Source organism: Porites lutea, chromosome 3 (genome assembly GCF_958299795.1).
Source record: "Porites lutea chromosome 3, jaPorLute2.1, whole genome shotgun sequence".
Taxonomy (NCBI): Eukaryota; Metazoa; Cnidaria; class Anthozoa; order Scleractinia; family Poritidae; genus Porites; species Porites lutea.
This window is the reverse complement of record NC_133203.1, coordinates 19,548,948-19,572,872: the sequence shown is the minus strand read 5'-3', so window position 1 is coordinate 19,572,872 and position 23,925 is coordinate 19,548,948. Positions and strand designations below refer to the sequence as shown.

At 39.9% G+C, this 23,925-nt stretch overlaps 4 protein-coding genes across 4 annotated transcripts in view; 1 reads left to right on the top strand and 3 right to left on the bottom strand.

Annotated features, from left to right (window-relative positions):
• Nucleotides 1-125: 125 nt before the first annotated feature.
• Nucleotides 126-1,663, bottom strand: LOC140930657 (uncharacterized). Its single transcript, XM_073380375.1, has 4 exons — nt 1,437-1,663; nt 1,255-1,343; nt 1,015-1,114; nt 126-806 (listed from the first exon to the last, which is right to left on the bottom strand). Exons 1-4 carry the CDS (start codon nt 1,661-1,663, stop codon nt 479-481), a joined length of 744 nt encoding a protein of 247 aa, XP_073236476.1. The 3' UTR covers nt 126-478.
• Nucleotides 1,664-9,078: 7,415 nt separating this feature from the next.
• LOC140931834 (uncharacterized) lies at nt 9,079-14,221 on the top strand. Its single transcript, XM_073381555.1, has 5 exons — nt 9,079-9,090; nt 9,248-9,321; nt 9,475-9,566; nt 9,924-10,030; nt 13,877-14,221. The coding sequence occupies exons 1-5, from the start codon at nt 9,079-9,081 to the stop codon at nt 14,219-14,221; spliced, it is 630 nt and encodes a 209-aa protein (XP_073237656.1).
• A 4,631-nt stretch (nt 14,222-18,852) lies between these two features.
• On the bottom strand, nt 18,853-21,402 carry LOC140931831 (uncharacterized). Its single transcript, XM_073381554.1, has one exon. The coding sequence runs from the start codon at nt 21,400-21,402 to the stop codon at nt 18,853-18,855; it is 2,550 nt and encodes an 849-aa protein (XP_073237655.1).
• Nucleotides 21,403-21,790: 388 nt separating this feature from the next.
• Nucleotides 21,791-23,925, bottom strand: part of LOC140931830 (uncharacterized) — a 2,247-nt gene continuing 112 nt past the window's right edge. The window contains exon 1 of the mRNA XM_073381553.1: nt 21,791-23,925. This exon is cut by the window's right edge and continues 112 nt beyond it. Coding sequence (XP_073237654.1) covers nt 21,791-23,925 — 2,135 coding nt within the window.

Genomic DNA, 23,925 nt, shown 5'->3' with positions numbered 1-23,925 from the left:
ATGTTCGTTGCAGGCAAGTTTCAAGGGTAAAGGTTCAACCAACACATGTATTTAGTTTACTAATAATTTTTACATTATACTTGCATTATTTTGACAGTTGGTATAATGCCCTTTCCTGTATTGGTGGTTACATCAAGGAGCCCAAAAGTGTGACCACTTTTGATTTATTCACAAATTTTACATGCAAATTTAATCCAATCAGAAGCCAGCTGGAAACTGTCCTCGACCTCTGATCGGTTTATGTCTGCATGAAAGACATGGGGTTCCTTGTTGTAAATGGGACAAATTTTAACATAAAATAAGAAAGTCAGGGTCTCGGGTAAAATAAACGGTAAGATTTCCATACAACCCCATATATTTATTACACATGCGGCAATAATGATTTCATACCATTTGCACACAAATAGTTAATATAAAAAGAGTCAAAACATGTATGCATGAATGCATGAATGAAAACTTTATTTAAGTGTCTATGTTTTTAGCTATAAGCTAATGGGGGACACAATGCAAGGGGTTGCACATAAATCGTACCAATATTAATATAACAAACAAAAATAATAAAGAATATGAATATTTCTATATTAAACGAATGATATGAATAACCAGAATGAAACAATACATACTGAGGATTTATTTCTGTACTGTCACTTTCACTGTCTGAAGAGTCAGTGTGGATGGACTCACTTGCATCCTGGTACTTGTCTGCATCAGGTATCGTTATGACTGAGTCATTGAGAACTTGGTAGTCAACATTATTAACAGACAGCTCTGACGCAGTTACCCCTGTAATATCCACACTCATGTCACTAAAGAGGAGAAAAAATAAACAACTTTTAACCAAAAAGGCACAATTTCTCACAACTGATCTCAAATTATGCTACCCAGCCACTACATACATGTACACCTGTAATTCTTAGTTTCTTACATGTACCAGTTGTATAAAAAAACAATCTAAATCCACTCTGCAATCATAAAACTGCTATGTTTACAAAACGTACTGCTATAATCACTCACCTTAAATTATCTACACCTGCACTGACAACAGACATGTTAATATTCTCTGCATCTGCTGGTGTAGATGAAGCTTGCACAGGAGTGGAAGACAACATAGGCCCTTTATAAAAGAGGCAAATGTTTCAATTATAAATAGTGTAGATTCCGGGAATAAAGATGATTATAACAAGTTTTTTTCCATTTGATCTTACGGAACAGTACGTATAATGCAAAAACATTCAATCTCAAATCATGTCTCACCTTCAATATGGCGTCGTTTGTAGGAAGTGGGGTTCGTGACAGAAGTTGACGATGCCGTTCTTTTTCTGCATACGGTAGATGAAGTTTCTCTGGGTTACAAACCAAAAACATACATTAAGATCACATGTTAATCCAAAGAACACTGGCAAATGACAGATTCAACAGAATTTATTGGTCTTTACCTTCTTCTTCTCTCGAGCGATAGAAGATGGGCAGCAAACATAGAATCTGACGAGTATCCGCACTTGATCCTCGCAGAAACCCAAGACGAGTAAATTGTTCCATCTAACCAAACTCTTTTGTGGGTTTTCTGCCAAGTCTGAAGCTTCGTTGCTTTGCTGTTAAATATTTTCTTCCGACCGCTTCCTGATTGTCGACCGCCATGAGAGGACATTTTTTTTGAGGACATTTTTCAAGCTCCGAAAAATGACCTCAAATAAGCCGATTAGAAAAGAAAACCACACAGAAACCTAGTAGAAGGGCTATACATTGGTTACGAATACATAGCCGGGCAAACTGCTCAAGGATGTCTCAGATATATTAAGATGAACTTGGAATACCGCGCCGCTCGACAGACTTGAAAAGGTTGGGCCAACTTTTTCAAGATGATCGTCAGAATCCGGGCATGCGCAGTACGTGAAGTAGCTCCTTTAAGCAACTCCAGCTGTTACTACTTAACAATATTCAAATTTGTGCTCTCGGTAAAATTCTGAAATGTTATTGGCTGTTTGAGGAGTCTTAAGGCCTTATAAAACATGATTTTCATTACGGATTTCTATCCCTAGCTCTCAGTGACCATTTTATAAGTTTTACACAGTTGTTTTACTGAGCTCTTCTACTACTACTTCTTGCGATTAAGAGCACTCATTTTGAATATGAAAAAGGCCTAGAGACTTAGTCGGACTTTAGCAGACAGTAATGAATGCAATTTGTTGCGGCTTTTGTCTGAATGAACTTGATTTTTTTCATACTCTGCTTTGTGCAGTTTTAAATTTCTTGTTCACTCTATAGCCAGAGCTTGCATTCATTTGCCAGTAAGAGGCTTACATCAGTCTAACAGTTTTTTGGCGAAGCATGTCAATCAATCTTAATTATGTTGCGTCGTACCGTTGGCTATAAACCAATCAAAAGTACGTTGCTGGGTAAGCTCAAGCTTTTTGCACCGTTAGCTCTACACCAATCAAAAGTGCGTTACTGAACAAACCTTGAAAGTTGCTACTTTGAAAGAAATACTAATCCTGCTGCTTGTCAAGGTGACGAGATGAAATATTGTAGCAAATATTGTAAGCTTACATTTCATAGAACAAAAGCGTATATATGACCAACGGATATTGCTCAGTGCTTCCAAACTTGATACGCAATACTTTTACCACCTCAGTAGTTTCACTTCATTTTAGGTCATAAAACTAAAAGTTACAAAAGGTTAGGGAGTGCGGGGGAGGGGGGGTACGCTTTTGTCTACATACGTGTCAGACATGCCACGCAATAGCAACCTGGAGATTAGGACTGTGGAAATCCTATACTTGCCTTCAATAGCTTTGATTGCGCTATTGCGGGAATTGTGATATTGGTAGGATTTCATGCGTGTTAATACTTGTAGAGAAGGAGTAACTTTAAAATAGTTTCTTATATGTTATTGAAATTTTAGGGCTTTAAAAAGCAGTGGAAAAAAATAGGAATCTCACCTTTGAAGATAACATGCGAATTTTAACCTCATAACAACACAAATCACTTCCATAACAGGACAGTGAAACAGTACTGAGCACTTTGGTTACACTTAAATTAATGATTGGAAGTGCAAACAGGTGCAAGCTGGTAATGTGGGACCCAAGAACACGAGGAAGATAAAATCAGGTGACTTTATACCTTTTACCTCTTATTGGTCATAATTTGTTGTTGGCATATTACCAGTTTGAGGATAAAGCTAATTAGGACCTTTATTACGCTTGGGTCCAAATGTTATCGCAGATGGGACCTTTATTATGCTCGGGTCCAAAAGTTATTACAGATGGGACCTTTATTACACTTGGGTCCAAAAGTTATTACAGATGGGACCTCTATTACGCTTGGGTCCAAATGTTATTACAGATGGGACCTTTATTACGCTTGGGTCCAAAAGTTATTACAGATGGGACCTTTATTACACTTGGGTCCAAAAGTTATTACAGATGGGACCTTTATTACCCTTGGGTCCATTTATTACACTTGTGCCTTCTACATGCTTCTAAACTTTAACATCCTCAACGCTTACACTCATGGTGTTCAATTTCTCTTGAGTTACTGCTCCAAAGCCAATACCTATGATAAATTTTAAGACTGGTTTTATTTTACATTCTTAATTGTGAAAGATCAGAGAAGCAGAACATAGCATGTAAATGAAAAAATCAATTAATTGATTAATTAATTAATTAACCTATGCCACTGATATTAATATTATAAAGGAAATGAAGGGAGAGATATAAAATCTTGGGCTCAGATTTTTTCTTTGTCCTCTTATGGTTGATTCTTTACATCTCCCTTTATTTCCTTTATAGTTAATTAATTAACTTAATAAATAGTACAAGGGGAACTTTTACCTGAACAGTAGGTTGTTCCCTCCCTTCTTGCTCGGTTTATTTGACTGTGTTTTCTTTTTCTGTTCAGTTCTCTCCTCCCCTTTTTAGTGCTCCCTTCTTGTTTTCTGTCTGCAGATTGCTTCATTTTCTGTTGCCTTTCGGTAGTGTGACATTCAGTGTTTCTCTTTCGACACAGTAAATTTTCTGTTCCGCAGCCTTCATATATTCATGTCCTTCATTGAACTGGGCAACTGCTGCTGACACATGGTAGTCACTACTCTCTGATCCTCTGTAAAATCGTTTCTTTGCGTTCTTTGTTCCCACCATGCTATTGATGCATTCATTATGCTGTGTCAATCCAAGGGGGGCCAGTTTCTTTGCGACGTCATCCAGAATAAAAGGCTACAACAAGCTGTTGAGAAATTTCCTTAATTTTCCACCGCACAACTTTTTCACCTTGTGGGTCGTTGCTATGTTTACACCAGTGTCCATACTTAGTGTGATCCCAAAGCTGTGTGGCACAATAGCCCCAATTCCCTCAAGAATGCCAGCAACATTGTTTTTGTAGTGGTGAAGGGCGCAAGAAAACACGTTTTTATGTGATCAATGATGCTGTCATTTATTCTGTCATTGTCCGGATCGAAGTCCATCCCCTTCCCCTCATACAATCCTTTTGTCAAAGTACAAGTTACATGATTTACATGCGACCACTTCTCTAAATTACTGCCAACCTCCTCACGCACTCTTGCAATAACTGTTGAGTGGTCATCACCTGTTAAAACTTGATACTTTTCTTTAGCAGAACTGATATGGTCAAGCTACTGTCATGCAGTTGACGTTGAACTTCTCTTTCTTCCGCTCCAAGCCATTTCTTGCAGTATGTATTCTTTGTCCAGTAATTGAGGCATTTCCCCGTTTGCAATACCACCATGGTGCCATGACCTGTCCTTGAGTTATGAGTGTGCCCTTGCTTTTGCCACCCTGCATCAAACGAACTTTTTAACCCTTCATCTTCTCCTGTCGGAGGGTGTTATCTGCCTCGGCCTACAGTCTGGACAGATAACACCCTCCACGATATCCATAATTCTTCATATGATCCTTAGCCTCATTCGTTAACTTTTGAATATTAACTATTAACACTTGAGAATTAAATCATGCCCTTTTTAAAATAATAAATTTTAAAACACAATAAGTTTGTTTTGGAATTTCCTTTAGGTGTGCAATATGCAGTGTAAAAACAGCTTTGTTGTGCTTTAAATGTGCTCATCATTTACACTGGTCATAGGTAATCATAATTGTGGTTCCATTTAAGAGGTTCTTCGCATGACTTGACCACGTGATCAACTTTCGGTAATTACGAAAGAATGGCAAAAGCTGAACGAGCATATTAAGATTAGGCAACCTGAGAATTTTCAGCCCTGCCGAAAGTTAGAAGCATTTCTATTGGGAAAACAACTTTTGCCATTCAGTCACACTTGCATGGTTTTACATACAAATCCTTGTAATTTCGAAATTTTCAAAACTGTCATGAAATAATACCAAAAGGATTACAGGCCTCAAATATCCTTTTAATTCATAACAGGCAATTTAAGCCCTTGAATGCCTAAGGAAAAGATTTAACGACAGTTTAAAAATTTTAGAACTTACAAGGATTTGTATCGAAAACCATGCAAGAGTGACTGAAAATTCTCAGGCTCCCTAATTTTAATATGCTCTTTCAGCTTGTGCTAACAAAATTTTTTTAAAAGTGAACTGTTTTTGTGTTTACCAAAGGTTGATCATGTGATCACAGTTATGCAAAGAGCCTATTGTGGCCTTTTTCCACCATACTACTTATGAATGAATGTAAACAGGCCAGGTAACTATAAACTATCCTTCCTGAAATGACCAACTGTATCAAAATATTATTGTTACCCTTAAAGCTGGTTTTCACTAACAACAGAGTCGCAGTCAGAGTCATAATCAGAAGTGTGACAACACCAGCGTTCTTTAGCTTTTGCACACAAGTTTTTCTGCTCGAATGATTGGTATTTTTCTTACCAGTGGCAGCAGTTAAACCAGACTTGACAGCCATGTCTTTCATAAGCTGTCCAATTTTGTGTTCACCCATTCGTTGTCTGCTAAACCATACTTGGCCCTTGGGTTTTGAAATAGTTGTCAAGTAGAGTGGCCCACTGTCTCTCATTTCTGGTGGTCCTCTAGTCAGCATTTCTTTGAAAAGCATTACAGGGCATCTTTCGCCGCCAGTCGAAAACATTTTGGGTTGTACAGCTCTGTGGGCGATACGGAGACCTCCTTACCTCGTTTTTGTAGGACCTTCTTTAAAAGTTATGTATTTGACAAGGCTTTCAGGACTGGTTATGATGCTGAAATCTTCCAACATCATTGAAAAGTGCTCTTGTCTCCCTCGGAGGCCAAAGTGTTCAGTGACATTTTTAAAGTTTACATTGACCAGAGCTTGAGCAGAATGTTTACCGAGCTGATCTGACTGCCAGAGGAATTCTTTGTCTTCTTCATTCGAAGCGTGAGATGCATTTTTTCGCTTTCGGTAACCCTTCACTCTCAATTCTCTTGCTTTCGCCTCAAGTTGTTGCCTTGACTTTTCAGATTCGCGGTCTGGCAAGATGCTGTGTTTTTTGCCAGCGTTTTTTAAATGGCGGTCCAATGCGCTCTGCATCACTGCCAGACTTTTTGGTTCATATTCGCTGCCGTCTTTTTTTCGAATTTCGGCAAAGAAGCGCAGAGAATTGCATCTAGCTCTTCTGGAGGGATATCTTCAAAACGTCTCGCTTCGTTACGCTGGAGTTTACACTCGTTGAAAATGTTCAGGCACGTTGTTGTGCTCTTGGCGGTGTTTGAGTTTTCGTTTCTGCTTCCAAGAGTATTAATTTCCTCTTCCTGCAACCATGGAAATCTCTCATTTGTGTTAGAACTGCTAAAGATGGAAAAATTTGGCAAAATTTTCTTCACTGAATTCCTCCATGTGTCAACAACAATGGCGACCTGTCCTGCTTTCAGTGCTGACGTTTGCTCACTGCTGATTGGTTTGTTTCACAATCCATTGTTTTTTCTCGGATTTCATTGGCTGAAACAAACTGTCCTATTTTTTCCCAAATAGGACAGTTTCTGCATTTTTACTCAAATTCCATATTGAAAACTATCCAAATTAAATCCCAAATTAGACAGTTCTGAGAAATTAAAGGATAATAGCCGTGCTGACAATACTGGATTAACTGACTGCTATATAATTAAGCAAATAATAGTGAGTGAGCAAGGCTCTTGTTTCAGAAATCACTGGAGAACAAATAAAAGAACATGCTAACACAAACTGACGCCACAGTTCTAAGTGTGGTTTGGGCAAAATGTCCCTTAAGGCATAAATTGAGAAAAGTGTGGTAAAAGTCTTCCATTGATCAGGAGTAAAGCCCCCGTAGCTGTTCAAAATCTTTCTTGGCATTCTACCAACATCTGATGGTGCTTTAAATTTATCCAACTTTTCTTGGATGTTTATTAAATCATTTTTCTTGATCAAGGCATTTTCACCATCTAACCAAATGTTTTTCATTACATGCTTAGCTGTGCCAGTAACTAGGTTATTCATACGGTCTCTAATGTGAAATCGCACACAATCAAAGTAAGGAAGTGACATTAGTTCACTGAATCATGTTCCAAACTGCTGTTCCAGTGATGCCCCATCTCCAGCACTGCTTTGATTCAACATCTCTTGGGATTCCTCCCTGTGCTTACGATTGGTCCTTGGAGGAGACGGTAAATGAAATCCCGAAAAATCAATTCTAGTCATCACTGTGCCGGGGAAATATTTTGTGCACTTTGAGCAGCCTTTGCAAGATGCATGTCCCGTAAAACCACATATTTTTCTGGCAGCTGGTACATCACATCCAACACAGAGAAGAGCAGCATGATAAACTTCACTAGCCGAAGCTCCAAGGGCTCTCACTGTGATTCCATCCCTCCACAACAGATTTAACTCAGCAACAAGGGGTTGAAGATAAGCATTGATAGTGAGCTTTGGTTCATGAGGACCAGGGATTATGCCTACTAATATTACATTTTCCAGCTTGAACCTTTCAGATCTTGGAAGGTTCATTAGGACCATGTAGAGAGCGCTAACACTGTGCGAAGAATGCTTAAATGGTTGGAACCAATCCACATTAAACATAAAAGCATAGTTCCTAGAAACTGCTAAAAAGGCTTTGCCATTCACATACTGCCATTGGAATCCTGAACCCAAGCTCCAATGACAAAGAAACAAATCCAGTGCCTAGATCCACAATACAAGACTGTCTTAGGGTAAAATATGGGTAAAACGACTAAATGGTTAGATAAATTACATTTAATTGCTAGCTAATATGCACAGGAACTTTGTCCACCACCTTTTTGTACCTTGAGATGTTGCTTCAATTCCCTGATCCTCAGCCTCGTATCCCATATTTCTGTCAATGTTAACATCTTCGAAATCATCACCTGCAATTTCCTCCTCTTCTGAAGAATATACCTCTTCGTTAGTTTTATGACAATATAGATCAGTGTGAAGCCTCTGAGTTCTTAATGTTACATATTCCTCACAGTGCTCGCAAAATTTTCTTTTGGATGCCATGTTAAATCAATTTTTTTTATTTATTATCTTTTTTCGCTTACACTTGAAATTCCAAGAACCCCCGTATCAACCAAAAGAGATAAAAACTACGTGTAGGCCTGCAAAAATTTTCCGAGGCATTTCTGTGACATCATGAGGTCATAAGGGCACTGTGAACCCATTGTTATAAATTACAGTATTAATAACCCTTATTTGCATGCCAAAACCAAGGGAAATAGTGATCCTTTTCCAACTGACTGCCCCTACCGTCCACTGAGAGATAAGGAAATCCATAGGGTCAGAATTTCAAGGGCCATTTCTGAAGGGAGGAATATGTTACAACTTTGATTCTCTGTTTTCTTTGTGGTAATAAAAATTTAAATCTTTGAAAGGGTAAAATTCAAATGCCCTCAATACCAGAGGGTGGGAGTTAAAGTAACCTGGGATCAGGCCCAATTTTAGCGGTTCTCATAGATTCTCTATTTTCATTTCGCCTTGCCCTCAGTATTGTTATTTTCAAAGCGAAATCAAAATGGAGCCTGATCTCAGGTTAGGGTAAAAGAAATGGCCCAGTTGGTGATTCTTCAATACATGTACTGGTACCTTCTTTGACATGTAAAAATAAGGTGAATTTTAGGGTAATTCAAAACTATTTTATAATTTAAACTGAATATGGATAGCCAGGTACAATTACCTAGTTCTTGCCCTTCTTTGAAGTTTTTTGTTATTCTTTTGTTGACTCTCCTTCCTCCATAAAACCCCATTTCACAGCTGTAATAATTTCTATATTACCAGTAGCTGTCTTTTTTCCCCTTTATCATTTATATTTTGCATTCAATAGGCCAAAGTTCGAGAAGTTTACAAAAGCCTTGTTGGAGATGATGGAGCACAAATCCTCTGGGACTTTTCCAAAAGGTTGGTAATGTACCATCTTTCTTTTGATTCTCTTCAACATAAAGATTCAAACTAATAACAGTGAAATTTTATTTGATTTTCCAATGCAAATCTCTGTGTTTGGTCTGATTGGTGTTAATATACATGTAACAGTGTGAACTCTTTAAATTTTAGCTTTGATAGACCTGAAAACAAGAATGTGAACCAGCAAATTTTAGCTAGAGTACAGAGCACAGATGGTGTCACCCCAGTTAGCACAATAAAAGGTAATGCTTGTTTTTGTTGTTTTCCTCTTCTGGAGCTTTATCAATTAATTGATACAGTTCCATTCTTAATTTAGTTGATTGTTTAGTTTGATTACCATAAAAAGGAAAAAACCTTCCCCTTCAGTGCAGGAGCAGACCCTTTTTTCACTCTGGTTTTGTTGCTCTATTCTCTGCTGGTGAAATGAGAGCCGTAAAAAGTATCTGCTCCAGTAGGCTACCCCTCTCCAATTCTTCAATACTTTATTTACTTAATTATGTAATATGCATGTGTGTTTGTTAATCTAACAAGCAAAATATCTAAGTACTGTAGCCTCTCTCTACTACTAGTCTTTCAACAACACTGAATTTCTGTTTTAGCTGCCATGAGAGTCCACTTTCAAACAAAGCAGAGGCAGCACCAAAACTTAAGAGATGACAGTCGGGCTGCCTTGAAACAACAGAGAGTCCAAAGCCGCCTTAACACGGTACATTATATTCTAAAGTGCATGCAGTTTTGTTTTTTTTAATTTCCGATCTCCAGAGCAGTTAGATTACAATAGAACCCTGACACTTGCTAGAGCTCTGGTGGGTACTCAGTAGTACTCTGTCTATAACTATTTCCTGTATTGCTATGTTTGTTGCACCAGTTCAACTACTTTAAATCTTTGTTCAAGCTTAGCTTAAATGATAACAAACAGGACCATGATGGTAGTACGCTTTGTTGTATGCAACTGTAATTTAAAACATTATCAACATAAACAAGGGGCAAAATAACTAAGACAAATTAGTGGCCACATGAATCTCTAATCTTTCATCAAAGAACGTCTAAAGTTGTAAAAGTGAATTTTGTAACTATATTCTAGCAAATCAGAGTTTCATACACCACTGTAGGTCACAAACCCTCTTACAAAAGCACCAGCCTAAATTGTTTGTAGCTTTCATCAACGGGCAGCATAGCAAATAGTAGATGCCTAAGTTGACCAGTCAAAAGTATCTCCTACCTTATGTTTTGAGTAACTGTATTTCATGTTTAAAGCACTCTTTAGCCTATTTTGGAGTATGCACACAAATATGAAACCTGCCAAATCTCGTAGTTACTAAAACATGGAACGACCTAAAACCACCTGCAACCATTTACAACCACCTCAAAAACATCTACAGCCACCCGCAAACAATCTAAAACCATCTAGAACAAGGTATAAATGTCATGAAATGTCTGAAATAAGGCGAGACAACAACATGTCATGTAATACGGGAATCGAACAAAACATCCACTTCCCCCTAAAATCTAACTCTCCTGGTCCCTTGTATCATTGGCTTAAGTCACGAAATGAAATGCGAGATCATGCTAAGTATATTAAAAGACTTAAAGAACTTTACAAAATGAACTATCAAGTCACAAAAAATAATAAAATAAAATAACAAACTCGTAGTCGAAAGACTGACTTGATTTGGGTTTTTCTACCCTGGGTACCAGTGAGACGTTTTGGTTCACGTTTCATTTGTTTACGTAATGGCACAAGGTAGGTTCTCTCTCTCTCGGAGTCTGCTTCACTGCTGTTTTGTTTTGAGGTGGCAGATTACATTCCTAAGAACAAGTTAATTTTTTTAGCGTCTGTTTATCATCCGCCAAACATGTTTGTACATTCCAGGTGACTCCTTTAGATGAACCCTAGTGTCTTTCACACCCGTTTCCTGTGTCATCATGCAAGGCTAAACTCCCTTGCTAAACTCCCTTAGAGTTTAAAGGAATTGTAGGTACCTTGGGGATCTTCCTTAAACACGAACGCCATCGTGCGTGCATTCGTTCAACGCCAACAAAGCTCCTGGACATGATAATATATCCATGAAGATAGTTCATCAGTCTTTCAAAAATATTGCGCAGCCTCTTGTAACCATTATAAACACTTCGTTGTCTACTGGTGTGTTTCCTGAATCTCTCAAAATAGCCAAAGTGATTCCAGTTTTTAAGGCAGATGACCCAACACTTTTTAGTAATTACAGGCCAATATCAATTCTTCCAGCCTTTTCTAAACTCTTTGAAAAAGTCATGTACAACCGACTGATTAATTTCTTAAATTTGCATAATATTTTATACTCGAAACAATTTGGATTCCGTAATAATCATTCGACTGCATTAGCGTTAATTGACTTGATCAACAACATATCTTCAGCTATCGACAGAAATGAAACAACTTTAGGCATCTTCTTAGATCTTTCTAGGGCGTTTGATACAATTAATCATGAAATATTGTGTCATAAACTGCAACACTATGGTATTCGGGATACTGCTTTGGCGTGGATCAAAAGCTATCTTGACGATCGGACTCAATTTGTCCAGTTTGGGTCCCATCGATCTTCTGCGCGGAAAATTTTATGTGGCGTCCCGCAGTGCTCAATTCTTGGGCCTCTTTTGTTTATTATTTACATTAATGATCTTCCTAATGTCTCTAGTCTCACTCAATCTTTACTGTTTGCTGATGACACAAGTATCTTTTGTTCCCATAAAGATGCCAATCACCTCGTTTCTATTGTTAACAATGAACTTGCAAAAACAATTATTTGGCTTAAAGTGAATAAGTTATCTCTAAATCTGACTTAAACAAATTTTATGATTTTTCATCCAAGGCAAAAGAAAGTCAATGTTAATGTCCCTCTTACTCTGGAAAATACCGTGATCAAGCAAGTCACGGAGACAAAATTTTTAGGTGTTCTCATTGATCAGCATCTCTCTTGGAAACCACATATTGATTTCGTCTCAAAAAAAATTTCGAAAAGTGTGGGAATTATTGCAAAAGCCCGCTTTTACCTATCATCCCAAACTTTGATGACCTTGTATTACTCCCTTGTATATCCTTTCTTAACATACTGTAATGTCGCCTGGTCCTCCACCTACTGTTCCAACCTAAACTGTATTTACCTTTTGCAAAAGCGTCTAGTGCGACTCATAACAAAAGCTCACTATCTAGCAAATACCGCCCCTTTATTTAGCCAGCTTAAAGTCCTTGACATATTTAGTATTAATTCATTTGCTGTCGCTACCTTTATGTATTCTTATCACCATAATCTTTTGCCTAATAGCTTTCATGACTTGTTCTTAAGTAGTAATCAAGTCCATCAATACGAAACTCGACTAGCCTCTCAATATAGACCTCATTTTTGTAGAACAAATATAAAGCAATTCAGTATCCTTTACCGAGGACCTAAAATCTGGAATTCGTTGCCTGTTTCACTAATTAGCTCTCCTTCTATATCTGTTTTTAAAAAAAATTTAAAGAATTATCTCACTGATAGCCGATCTGTCGTTTAATTTTCTGATCTTGCTCACTCTGCACTCAGCCATGAACTTAGTTCACTAGGTAGTTGAAGGAAACCTTTTAATATAAGCTTCAAGCTTCGTTAGGCTTCCTTGTCACATTAGTTTTATAATTTAATTAACACCTTTTGTTCATGTTGTGTAAGGTTTTGTGAGTGACTAAATAAATAAATTAAAAAATAAATAAATAAAAATTCATACGGCATGCAGTTGTAGGAACGGTGCCATGTATGCAATGGTGACTCATGATCACGTTTTGCTCCTGCTGAGATTATAAATGAATTTTCCAGACATATTCCAGATTTTGCACCATATGTAATCACTGGTAATGAGACATTTTAAACATGATTTTAAAACAATTAAAAATCACAAACAATCAGTTCTTGCTTAAATTATAATCAAATTGTTGATGAGTTTCACAAAATCAACCTTATATCCCAGCCCTCCCAACATAATAGGACAGAGCGGTGGAAGTTTTGTGTTAAGCCAATGGTTGATGATACAAGGGACCAGGGAGAGTAAGATTTTAGGGGGAAGTGGATGTTTTGTTCGATTCTCATATTTCATGTATGTGACATGTTGTCGTCTCGCCTTATTTCAGACACTTATACCCTGTTTTAGATGGTTTTAGATTGTTTGCGAGTGGTTGTAGATGTTTTTGAGGTGGTTGTAGATGGTTGTAAGTGGTTGTTGAATTTTTTGAGGTGGTTGTAGATGGTTTTAGGTCGTTCTATGTTTTTTGTAACTTCGCCTGCAGATTACATTTGACCCCCAGTAGGAATAATTTCTTATGAAAATCCCATTTGATTTTCAAAAAATTGAAAGTTGATTTATAGAGTATACAGACAATAAAAGCTGTCAGATTGAACGTGACCTCCAGTAGGGATAGTTTCTTTTTAACATCCTTTTCAATTTTAACCCAAACCTCATTGTTTATCTGTGACTTTCAGTCTTAGTGTGGTATGGATTATGATTTTGCACAGTATTGAATTGTTTTCCCTCATTTTCTACACAGAAAAAAAGCCAGAGAGTAAAAGCACGCAATGTATCGACTTCCTTAGCGGCAGAGGAGAAAGAGAGATACACAAAGTACATGACAGTTGACTACATGTCTTCTGAACAGTCAATGTCTGAATCAGAGGGCGCAAATTCAGAGAATGGCTACGAGAGCCCAGATGTAGAGAGACCAAAGAAAAAAGTTTTCAGTGTCAGCACAATGCCGTGGCGAAGTCCTGAGCTCACTCAGGTGATGCACAGCCTAGACAGAAAGTTAATGCGGCGAAGGAGTGCAAAAGCCACTAATATGTTAGTGGAAAGGCATCGCACTGGCATAAGCATTGGTTGTTTATGTACTCCTTAAGCCTAAAACCCGGGTCAAAACGTCTTGGGACACTTAAGAAAATGAGGCACGAAAACACACCTTGCTTATTAATATCGTATTTAACCTATTATAAATGCTTGGAAATGTTGTTGAAAGAGCCTGTTTCTGCTGTCCCCCCCTCCCCTCAGCAATGTTGATTGTGTTGAAAAAGATTTGAAGCCATAACGCCGACACTAAATCGGGGGGAATGGGGGGAGAGAAAATGCGTCATTTTTACCAGCTGTTGCGTTAATGTCCCAAGAGTTTTGACCAGGGTTGTCTGCAAACCCCTTCTATAGGAAAAAGTCTTTTAAAAGTTAAGGAACGTAGATAAAAGTTGTGGATTCGTAAGTATAGTAAGTTCAAAAAACAGTTACCAGGTATTAATAAGTAATTGTTATTTATTTCGTGACCTGAGGTGCATAGAAGAACAGTCTCGAATGCGTATCACAAATCTGTGACGTAGTCATTTTCATGCGTCGAGAGTTTCCTTAAAGGGTCAAAACCGTATAAAATTTGTGACTGGGAATGCCTACATCTTAACCTTTTCTGTATAAGAAGTCATGTACTTTTAAACAGTCATCAGAAGTTGCTTGGTAGCTTCATTTGGAATGGTTTGCGACCAGAAAATAACAAGTGTGCAAACAGCTTTAGCGTTGTTTTTATGAAAGTACAGGAAGGCAACGTACCGTGAAATAGCAAGAGAGTGTGGGATTTCCAAGTCTTCTGCTCCTAGAATTTGCAGGGATAATCCTCCGCCAAATAAGGACGCATCAAAGTCAAGTAACAAAGGCGGGAGAGACCACAGAAAGTAAGTCAACGTAGTGTGGGAAAACTTGTCCGCGCACTAACGGAGTTAAGGGCAAGAAACTGTACAAACATTACAGCTTAAAGCATAGTGGGGCAAAGTGGGCTTGATTTTGAACTGGCAAGTACAAGAACATTTTCTCATTACTTAAATGAAAGGAGCATAAAACCAACAAAGAACTGTACGGCAATCTTCCTAAGATTACAGATACACTGATGATCAGGAGGCTGCGGTTTATAGGACACTGTTGGAGAAAAAAGGATGAGGTGATAAGTGATTTACTACTCTGGGAACCAAAGCACGGCGCAAGAAAGAGAGGAAGACCAGCATTAACATACATAGACCAGCTGCAAAATGATACTGGTTTGAGCATAGCTGAACTGAAGAACATCATGGAAAACCGGAAGGAATGGATGAAGCTAGTTAATGGAGTTCGAGTTCGCTCGAAATAAGCATAAGCAAGCAAATGAAAGTGGTTACTCATATTTGCAAGCAAGGAAAAAGGGCCTTCTTAGTGAAAACGACCACAAATTGCATGTATGATTCGCTTGCATACTGAAATGTGTAGTCGCGGAAAATCCCCAGTTTTGGGCAAATGAAGTGGCCTTTTACGAGGATGCTGTGTCCTTTGTCCACAAATAAATCTTGCTTATCGAAAAGGGATAATACTAACAGTACCCTATGAAAAAATGCATGGAAGTTTCTTCACTCAGTTTATTAGGAGCCATTTCAATATAGTGTTTGGTCGGGCAGGGCTGAAAAGAAACGCAAGACAACTCTTTGTCATGGATAACGACCCTAGCCAGACAAGCAAGCGTGCGAAGGAGGCCCTGGCGGAAATTGAGGTGGAGTTACTTAAACTTCCTCCTTACTGCGCAGATATCCATTGCATAGAATATTTATTCAACCAAATCAAATGTCACTTAGATGAAGAAGCTGTAACACAGATTATTACAAAGGAGTCATTTGAGCTGTTCACCACACAGGTTTTGAGAGCCTTTGATGATTTTCCTATCGAGGATATTGATAAACTAATTTTTAGTACGACTCACAGAATTGAAGCTGTACTGGCGTCCAAAGGTCACAAAACAAAATATTGACTAGAGTGTCTCGATACAGCGGTCCACACTATCTATTTCATTTTCAACTCAACGTCAAGGGCAACTTTGTTCCATTTCGAGAAACTGTGATGACTGTAAAATTGTTCTGAAAGGTACTTTTAGGAAAGGGTATTGCATGACAGATACGTTGAACAGTTCTCATCTTATTTCTCACTTGTCTACGAGGCCGTTTTGTTTGAATTGTAATTCACAGAGAGCTATATTTCTTAAAATAAACTCGTGTGCCTTGTCAATGTCTTAATTTTCTATCCCCTCGTTTCTTTTTAACATAGGGACTTTGTGGCGCTTTTTGAACATTTCTCACTGAAACGACTGTTAAAGGTTAATTACAGTTTTTTTTTTTAATTTCAAGGTGAGAAATGTTGATTCTTTTCACGTATCTCCAGGAATGCGAGAACAAATACCCGTTTTATCACAAGGGGATAACAGAGACTTTCTTAGAACTAAAATAGCGATAACAAATTGACATAATACCTTCAAAAACCACTTTTCTCTAGTGAGAAATGTTACTGATCATTACTGAGAAATGTCTCAGTGTCTCTATAGCAACGCTTCATTGCGTGCATTGTCCAAAATAAACTTAGCAAATTAACTCCTACTTTTCCTTGGGTGGTATTTGGTTCCAAAAGTTGTAGAATCTCCACCTCACATTCATCATACGAGTGTTAGTGCTGTCAATTGCTCCCGCTTTAATTAAAACCAAAGGAGCATCAGAGGTGGCGAAAAATGGGGTGTCTTTATTTAGTTCCAAATCTCGGCTACATACGTTTTTCAGGGTGGGCAAGTGTACTGTGTCGCCTTCCAGAGCCTGTAGAAAGTCAGCCAGACAATAATTTTGGGATGCCAGCGGAAGTCATTGAGGAAAATTACCTCCGTGTCCTCTGCTTCTAGCCAAGCAAATGAACCAGTGGCGGGTTACAAAAGGTCTATGAATGACCTTTAACGGAACTAAGATAAACGATTTGCTGCGGGTTGTGTCGCCATAAATATATTTCTGTACTTTCCTCTTCCCTTACTCAAAGTGGTGTAAATTACGGTACAAAAATCTTTTGTAATATTGTGCCTTTGCAATAATTGCTGAGCTGCTTCTAACCACCTCCCCCCACAAGCATGGACACACTCGCCTGTAATTTTGTCTTGTAATAACTCGATCCTGGTCTTCTTAGCCCGGAGACACTTTGCCTATGCTTTGGCAAATTCTTTCGCTAACTCGATAGCTTACTCTACTGCTTTATTTCCCGGGTTTGCGATAAACTGTCAGAGAACTTTTACCCTCTCGATTTTGTTTAACAGCCAAGCAAACGAGTTCCAGCTGTGACATTGTATCCTTGTGTTGAACTATCTGACAGATATCACAAACACTGAGACGCTCCAATCTTTGACATCATTTTTTACCCTGGCCTTTGTCCTTGTCTTTTGCCTTTCTTTTCCTAGAAGTTTTTGCAGCTTCGGTCCATGGAACCACATCAGTAAGGTCAGGATGTCCAGAAGAGTGTAACGCTTCACAATTTTCCTTGGTGACATACTGGTAGGCTGTGTAGTACAAATTATGGTTGTCACTAAAATTCGTTTGAACTCCAAACTTCTTGTCCAAGTAGTTTCGTACTTGAAGCCATCTCCCCCGCTTGGAAACTTGGTGGTATCTGCACGGCTATACGCAATTAGATATACTATTCTTTGCCTTGAATGATCCAACGATGCCATATTCAGTTGATAAACAAGTCGTTACTGTACTGAACTCAAGTCAAAAAATAAAACGGAAGGTGACTCTCCCGTTATATCCCTACTAATAGACCCACAAACCATGTACATTTTTCTAAAGGATGCGGAATTTTAGCGATCCACAGTGCAGACTTGGACTTGTAGGAAGGTGTATGAAAAAAGGAACTGTGTGAAAACACGGAAAATGATATAATTCTGCTTTTTTATAAGAAACCCATTTTCAAACAACCCTGGTCAAAACGTCTTGGGACACATAAGAAAATGAGGCGCGTATTTAACCTGTAATAAATGCTTGGAAATGTTGTTGAAAGAGCCTGTTTCTGCTGTCCCCCCTCCCCTCAGCAATGTTGATTGTGTTGAAAACGTTTTGAAGCCATAACGTCAACACTGAACCGGTGGGGGGGGGGGGGGGGACTGGGGGAGAAGAAATGTGTCATTTTCACCAGCTGTTGTGTTAATGTCCCGAGAGTTTTGACCAGGGTTGTAGTTCTCATATGCTGTTAATGCACAGGTCTCATGACCGCCAGTACTGCCTGGGATACTGTTCCGATATGATAACAGAAGTGGCTAGCAACATTGGTCATCCCAGTCTTTACTGCTGAGCTGAACAATAACACAGCCCATAGAACTCACAATAACACGGTTTCCTGGTTTATTCCGCTTCAATCCGACTCACAAACTCTCATGTAACTCGATGAAAAAACCTCCAAGGAAAACTCGCGCTCTCTATATACTTTTTTTTACTCGTCCCGTTCTCGCTTACTCAGCACGCACGTGCTCATTACCTTATTTGGTAGCCCTAGCCCTAATTTGGTAGTGCTGTTCAACGTCACAAAACCGTGAGGGGTAGGGTTGGTAAATCTCTCGTACACAACTCCCCTAAAAATTGTAGCACGCGATTTTTACAATCAAACGTAACTTGAAACTAATCCGATTCGCTATATGACAGTCCGGTTTATACTCAAACACAGTTCAGTTTATCAATTCTCTTCTTGTTGCAATTGTTCTGTTATTCTCTGAGCAGCCCTCTGAGCTGCAGCTCGTCTTGGTCTCTGTTCTCCTTCATCAGCTCGATCTTTCTCCCCCCTTTGAGATTGGTCAACATTCTCCACCGCTCTGATTTCCAAGGGACAAAGTAACTGAAGCGGTCGGTCAATAGTGTGCCTTTTGTGTAACAGTGTCACCCCTCTAACGACGTCATCTTTGCCTTTGATAAGACGCACTACTCTACCCCTTCTCCATTCTCCGCGGTTCTTTTCATCTCCAATGATGAGTACAATTTCTCCCACTTGAGGTATAGTTCCGGTTTCCTTGTTAAGCCTGTGACTTTCCATTAGGCTATGGACATACTCCCTTTTCCAGCGTTTCCATGCATTGGCCTTAGCATTTTCCAATCGTTTGGCCATCCTTGTTAGCTTCTCTGCATCTGAGCCTTCAGTGTCTTCTACCGCATACACATCTCGTCCCCACAGGATCATGTTTGGTGTAAGTACCGCCTCTTCCTCTCCCTCTGCTTCAACATATGTCAAGGGGCGATTGTTCAAATTTCTTTCGATGTCCATGATGACTGATTCAAATGCTTCATAGGAAAGATGTGACCTCCCCAAGGTCTTATGCAAGGTCTTTATCTCCTTAATCAATCTCTCATAGATTCCTCCCCACCAGGGTGACTTTGCAAGATTAAACTGCCAGCGGATGTTCTCACGTGCTAAGTAATTCTGCAACTTCTCACTTCTCCTCACTGTCTTGATCCAATCTGCTGTAGCCTTAAACACTTTGGCATTATCCGAGATGATGATGGGAGGTCTTGTTCGTCGCGAGATAAAGGCGTTCAGCTTACTCTTGAATTCATCTGCCGTTTGGGTTCTTGCAACTTCCAAATGGACCGCTCTAGAGCTGGCACAGGTGAAAATAATGACATAGCACTTTCCTTCTTCTTTCTTACCAACCTTGTACAGCAAGGGTCCTGCAAAGTCCACTCCGGTTACTTCAAACGGTCTGCTCCCCTCCGTTCTATATTCTGGCAAAGCACTAGTTGATGGCACTCCATAAGGTTTGGTGGAGTATACTTTACAGATGTTGCAGTTCTTAATGACCTTCTTCACTTTCGCTCTCAACTTTGGTATCCACCAGTTTTCTCTCACACTCGCCATCGTGTTCGCGACACCAAGATGCATGACCTGATTGTGGATGTGAAGGATAAGCTTCTCTGCAAGTAGACCACCAGGAAGGTAAATCGGCCTATATCCTTTAATTCTGCCTTCACACCTGAGAACTCCTGTACAGTCATGTTTGACCAACTTCCATCCTGGGAACTTCAGACAAGTATCCTCTGCTTTCTGAACTCGCTTTACCCAGTAGTCACTTGCAGTTGTGATTTCTTCCGTAACTAATGGGCCTGACATCTTCTTTGACTTTCTTCTCGCTTTGCAGTTTCTGATAAAGTGTAACACCCATGCTGTTACTCTCATTGTACGCCAGTAGGTGCTTCTTTCTAACAAGGCATCCCACTCATCGAACGTGCGCTCTTGTGTGCGGAGAACTGCTTCTTGGGTGACCTTACTCTCTTCATCTGTTTCTTTGGTGCTATTCAGCCTTGGCTGCTCTGGCCACCGCCTTTTGTCCAAGAGCCAATCCGGACCGGCAAACCAGTTTCCTCTCTCCATCTTCACAATGGTTGCCCCTCTACTTCCGAGATCTGCTACATTCAACTCTGATGGGCAGTACTTCCAAGTGATGTTGATTGGACCAGCAGTTTCTGCTATCTTCTTTACTCTATTTGATACAAACACCTTCCATCCTCTCCCAGGATTGGTTATCCAATATAGTGCTACCATACTGTCCATCCAAATGTTGATGGTTTGAATGGGCCATTGCTGGAGAGCAGTGCTGAGGTTCTTCGCCATGTTTACTGCCATGTGGCCACTCACGAGCTCCAGTCTTGCTATTGATGTACTTCTCTTTGATATCCGCGACTTTGAGGTCAGAAGTCCTTTGGTCAGGCCTGCCTCATGTTCTACCACCGCAACAGCTGCTGCACAGCAAGCAAGAATGCTGGCATCTGCGAAAATATGTAAATGGACTGCTCCTATCTCTCCAACAAATGAAGCAACACTTCTAGGCACCCTTACATCTTTAAGTTGCTTCGTCCACCTTAACCATTGGTTGTTCAATCTGAGGGAAACTTCTGCATTCCAGCCTTTCTTCTCATCGCAGGCTTCTCGATAAATATGCTTTCCCTCAGCCATGGTGGGCGTTTTTATTCCGAGTGGGTCATAGACAGTTCCTAGGTAACTGAGTACAGTGCGCTTGGTCACTGGATGTTCTTGTGGAAAAGGCTTTGCAAGCAGCTTCAGTGTGTCATCATCCTTATTCCACACATGTCCGAGGATCTTGCTTGGATTTGGCATGCCTTCACTTTCAAGAAACTTGACATTAGATTCCCACTTGTGCACTGGAAACCTGGCAGACTCAAGTATGGCAGTACTCTCTTCTTTGAAGCGCATGAGTTTCTCTACATTTCCTCCCATTTGCATGAGATTGTCAACATAAGTGTTCTCCTTAAGTGCTCTCACTGTCTCTTCAAATTCTGACCCTTGTTGTTCAAAGTGATGCTGCAGAGTGGCTCCCAGTAGGAAAGGGCTTGCTTCAACTCCGAAAGGTACACGTGTAAATCTTCAATGTTTCTCTGTTCCTTTAATGTTGAACAAGAATCTGACTGCATCTCTATCCTCCTCCTTCACACATATCTGGAGAAACGCCTTTTCTATGTCTCCAAGGAGCAGACTGGTGGACATTCGCACTCTAATCATTATGTCCCAAAGAAGCGGCTGCAACGGAGGACCAGTGAACATGCAATCATTGATGCTGTAGGTCAAAGGCTGTGGCTTAGCACTTGCGTCAAACACCATGCGAACCTTAGTCGTAACTGCACTCTGCTTTACAATTGGCTTGTGAGGCATGTAAAACACGTTCTCCAGATGGAATCTGAGGTGCTTCCTCGATTACCCCTGCTCTAATTTGCTCTTCAATTATGCCACCATACTCTCCTTTCAGTTTCTTATCTTTTGAAAGCTTTCTCTCCACGTTTTCAAGCCGCTTTCTGGTAAGTGCTTCATTTGTGTTCGTTAATGTAGCTCCCGGTATCCAAGGAAAACCAACCTCATACCTTCCATCTTGCTTTCTGACAACACTCTCTTTAAAGTCACGCAGAACATCCAGCTGATCATTCTCTCCCCGGTCCTCGACTCCCAGTATATCCAAACTGTACAGTTTCTCATAGTCATTAACCTCTCTCATGTACATGCAGCTGCTTCCACTCCCATATTCGTCTCCCCCATGGACCACCCAACCGAACGTTGTCTCCTCTACCAGCGGCTTTCCCGGGTGCCCTTTGAATACTCTCTCCGTCCTTATTCTACTATAAACACCGTCTCCGAGAATGAGGTGTATCTGATGTTCTCCTGTGGACGTCATGTAGAACCGCTTGTCTTGTGTATGTGAGTACTTCAACTTCAGCTGATTCATGTCTGGCCTTCTCACTGTAGTAAAATCAGCTAACTTCGATCCAGTGAATTCCCCCTCTTCGCATGATTTCCCGTCCAGGGACTTAATATGGGTATCAAAGATTGGCATTGTCTTGACTTTGGTTCCATTGACTGTTAAGATTTCGCAAGTCTCGTGACGTGTCGGTTTCAACTTTACCAACTTGACTGCTTCACGTGAAATGAAGTTGCGTCCAGATCCTGTATCTAGGTAGGCCCAAAGCACTTGTCCCCCAATACTGACGGGAATAATCGCAGGTAGCACTTTCTCCTCTGCATAATTGGAGTAGACTGTCAATGACACTCCATCTGGATTACTGCTTTCCCTCTCCGGTCTATCGCATATGCTTCTATGGTGTTTGTGTTTACACTTGGCGCAGCCACGCCTACGGCACTGGTCTGCTCTGTGGTTTTGCCTTCCACAATTAAAGCATAAATTGTGGTCTATGAAGAACTTCTTCCTGTCCGCTAATGCTGTTACTAGGGTACAGTCCTCACTCCAGTGCTCTTGTTTTCGGCAGAAAAGGCAATAGGGTTTCAGCTTATCTCCTTGCTTCTGTGAGAACAGATGTTTTTCGCATTTGCTGCTTTTGACGTGATTTCTCCTAAGCCACTTCTGCAGAGCATCAATCAGGTCTTCCATGGACCATTCCTCCCAACTGTCATCCACTCTCACTAGATCGGGCTTTACGTCAGGTAACTTGTTGAGCGTAGTCATAACAAACCCTTGTAACTTTTGGCCTTCTTCGAGGGTTTGAAGCGCGTCATAGTTCCTACTCAGTTTCTCGTAGAATTCTTGCACCTTGAAATAATTGGAGCCCTTGACTGGAAATAAATTGATGATTTCTTCCATGTGCGCATTCATGACGACCTTTGTTTGCCCATATTCTTTCTTTAGTCTATCCCACGCTGTCTTGTAACCAACAGTTTCAGGCTTTAAATTTGCAACTCTGTCTCTCACCTTCGGGCTAACGGATTCCAGAAGGTACCCGAATTTCTCTTCGTCGGAAATCGACTTCACATCAACTTGCGTAAGGAACATGTTTTCAAATCTAATCCAGTCGCCGGCAGTACCCTTGAACGGCGTTATCTTTAATTTCGGTAACTTTGTGGTGCTGGAAACAGCTGTTTTCTCCATTTCTAATTTCTTTTCTGCCACAAGTAATTCAGCTTCAAGCTTTTCCTTCCACAACTCATGCTCATGTTCCTGTTGTTTTTCATGTAACACATACAATCGCTGCTCATCTTCCAACTGTTGTTCCCGCTTCAAAACTTCTTTTTGTCGCGTAATTTCTTCCTCTTTATCTTCTAAACACTTTCTAAGCCTCTCGTTTTCGCTAACAGATGCTGCATACTTTGATTTAATGTCTTTTCTCCACTGTCTCACCGTCCGAGGCGACAATCCTCGCTCAATTTTTAATTCTTCTGTCTGTGAAATAAGATCCGATAGCTTTGTAATGATTTTCACAGCTCGTTTGTTGACTATTTCCATCTCCGAATAATCCTGAA

Excerpts from the sequence above, each read along its gene's own strand:
- LOC140930657 (XM_073380375.1), bottom strand. The coding sequence starts at position 1,663 with ATGTCCTCAAAAAAAATGTCCTCTCATGGCGGTCGACAATCAGGAAGC. Across the intron at positions 1,115-1,254 it reads CAAACGACGCCATATTGAAG|GGCCTATGTTGTCTTCCACT; the intron begins GTGAGACATGAT and ends TCTTTTATAAAG. Across the intron at positions 807-1,014 it reads GCAGGTGTAGATAATTTAAG|TGACATGAGTGTGGATATTA; the intron begins GTGAGTGATTAT and ends TCTCCTCTTTAG.
- LOC140931831 (XM_073381554.1), bottom strand. The coding sequence starts at position 21,402 with ATGGGAGGAAATGTAGAGAAACTCATGCGCTTCAAAGAAGAGAGTACT.
- LOC140931834 (XM_073381555.1), top strand. Across the intron at positions 9,322-9,474 it reads CTCTGGGACTTTTCCAAAAG|CTTTGATAGACCTGAAAACA; the intron begins GTTGGTAATGTA and ends TTTAAATTTTAG. Across the intron at positions 10,031-13,876 it reads TCCAAAGCCGCCTTAACACG|AAAAAAAGCCAGAGAGTAAA; the intron begins GTACATTATATT and ends TTTTCTACACAG.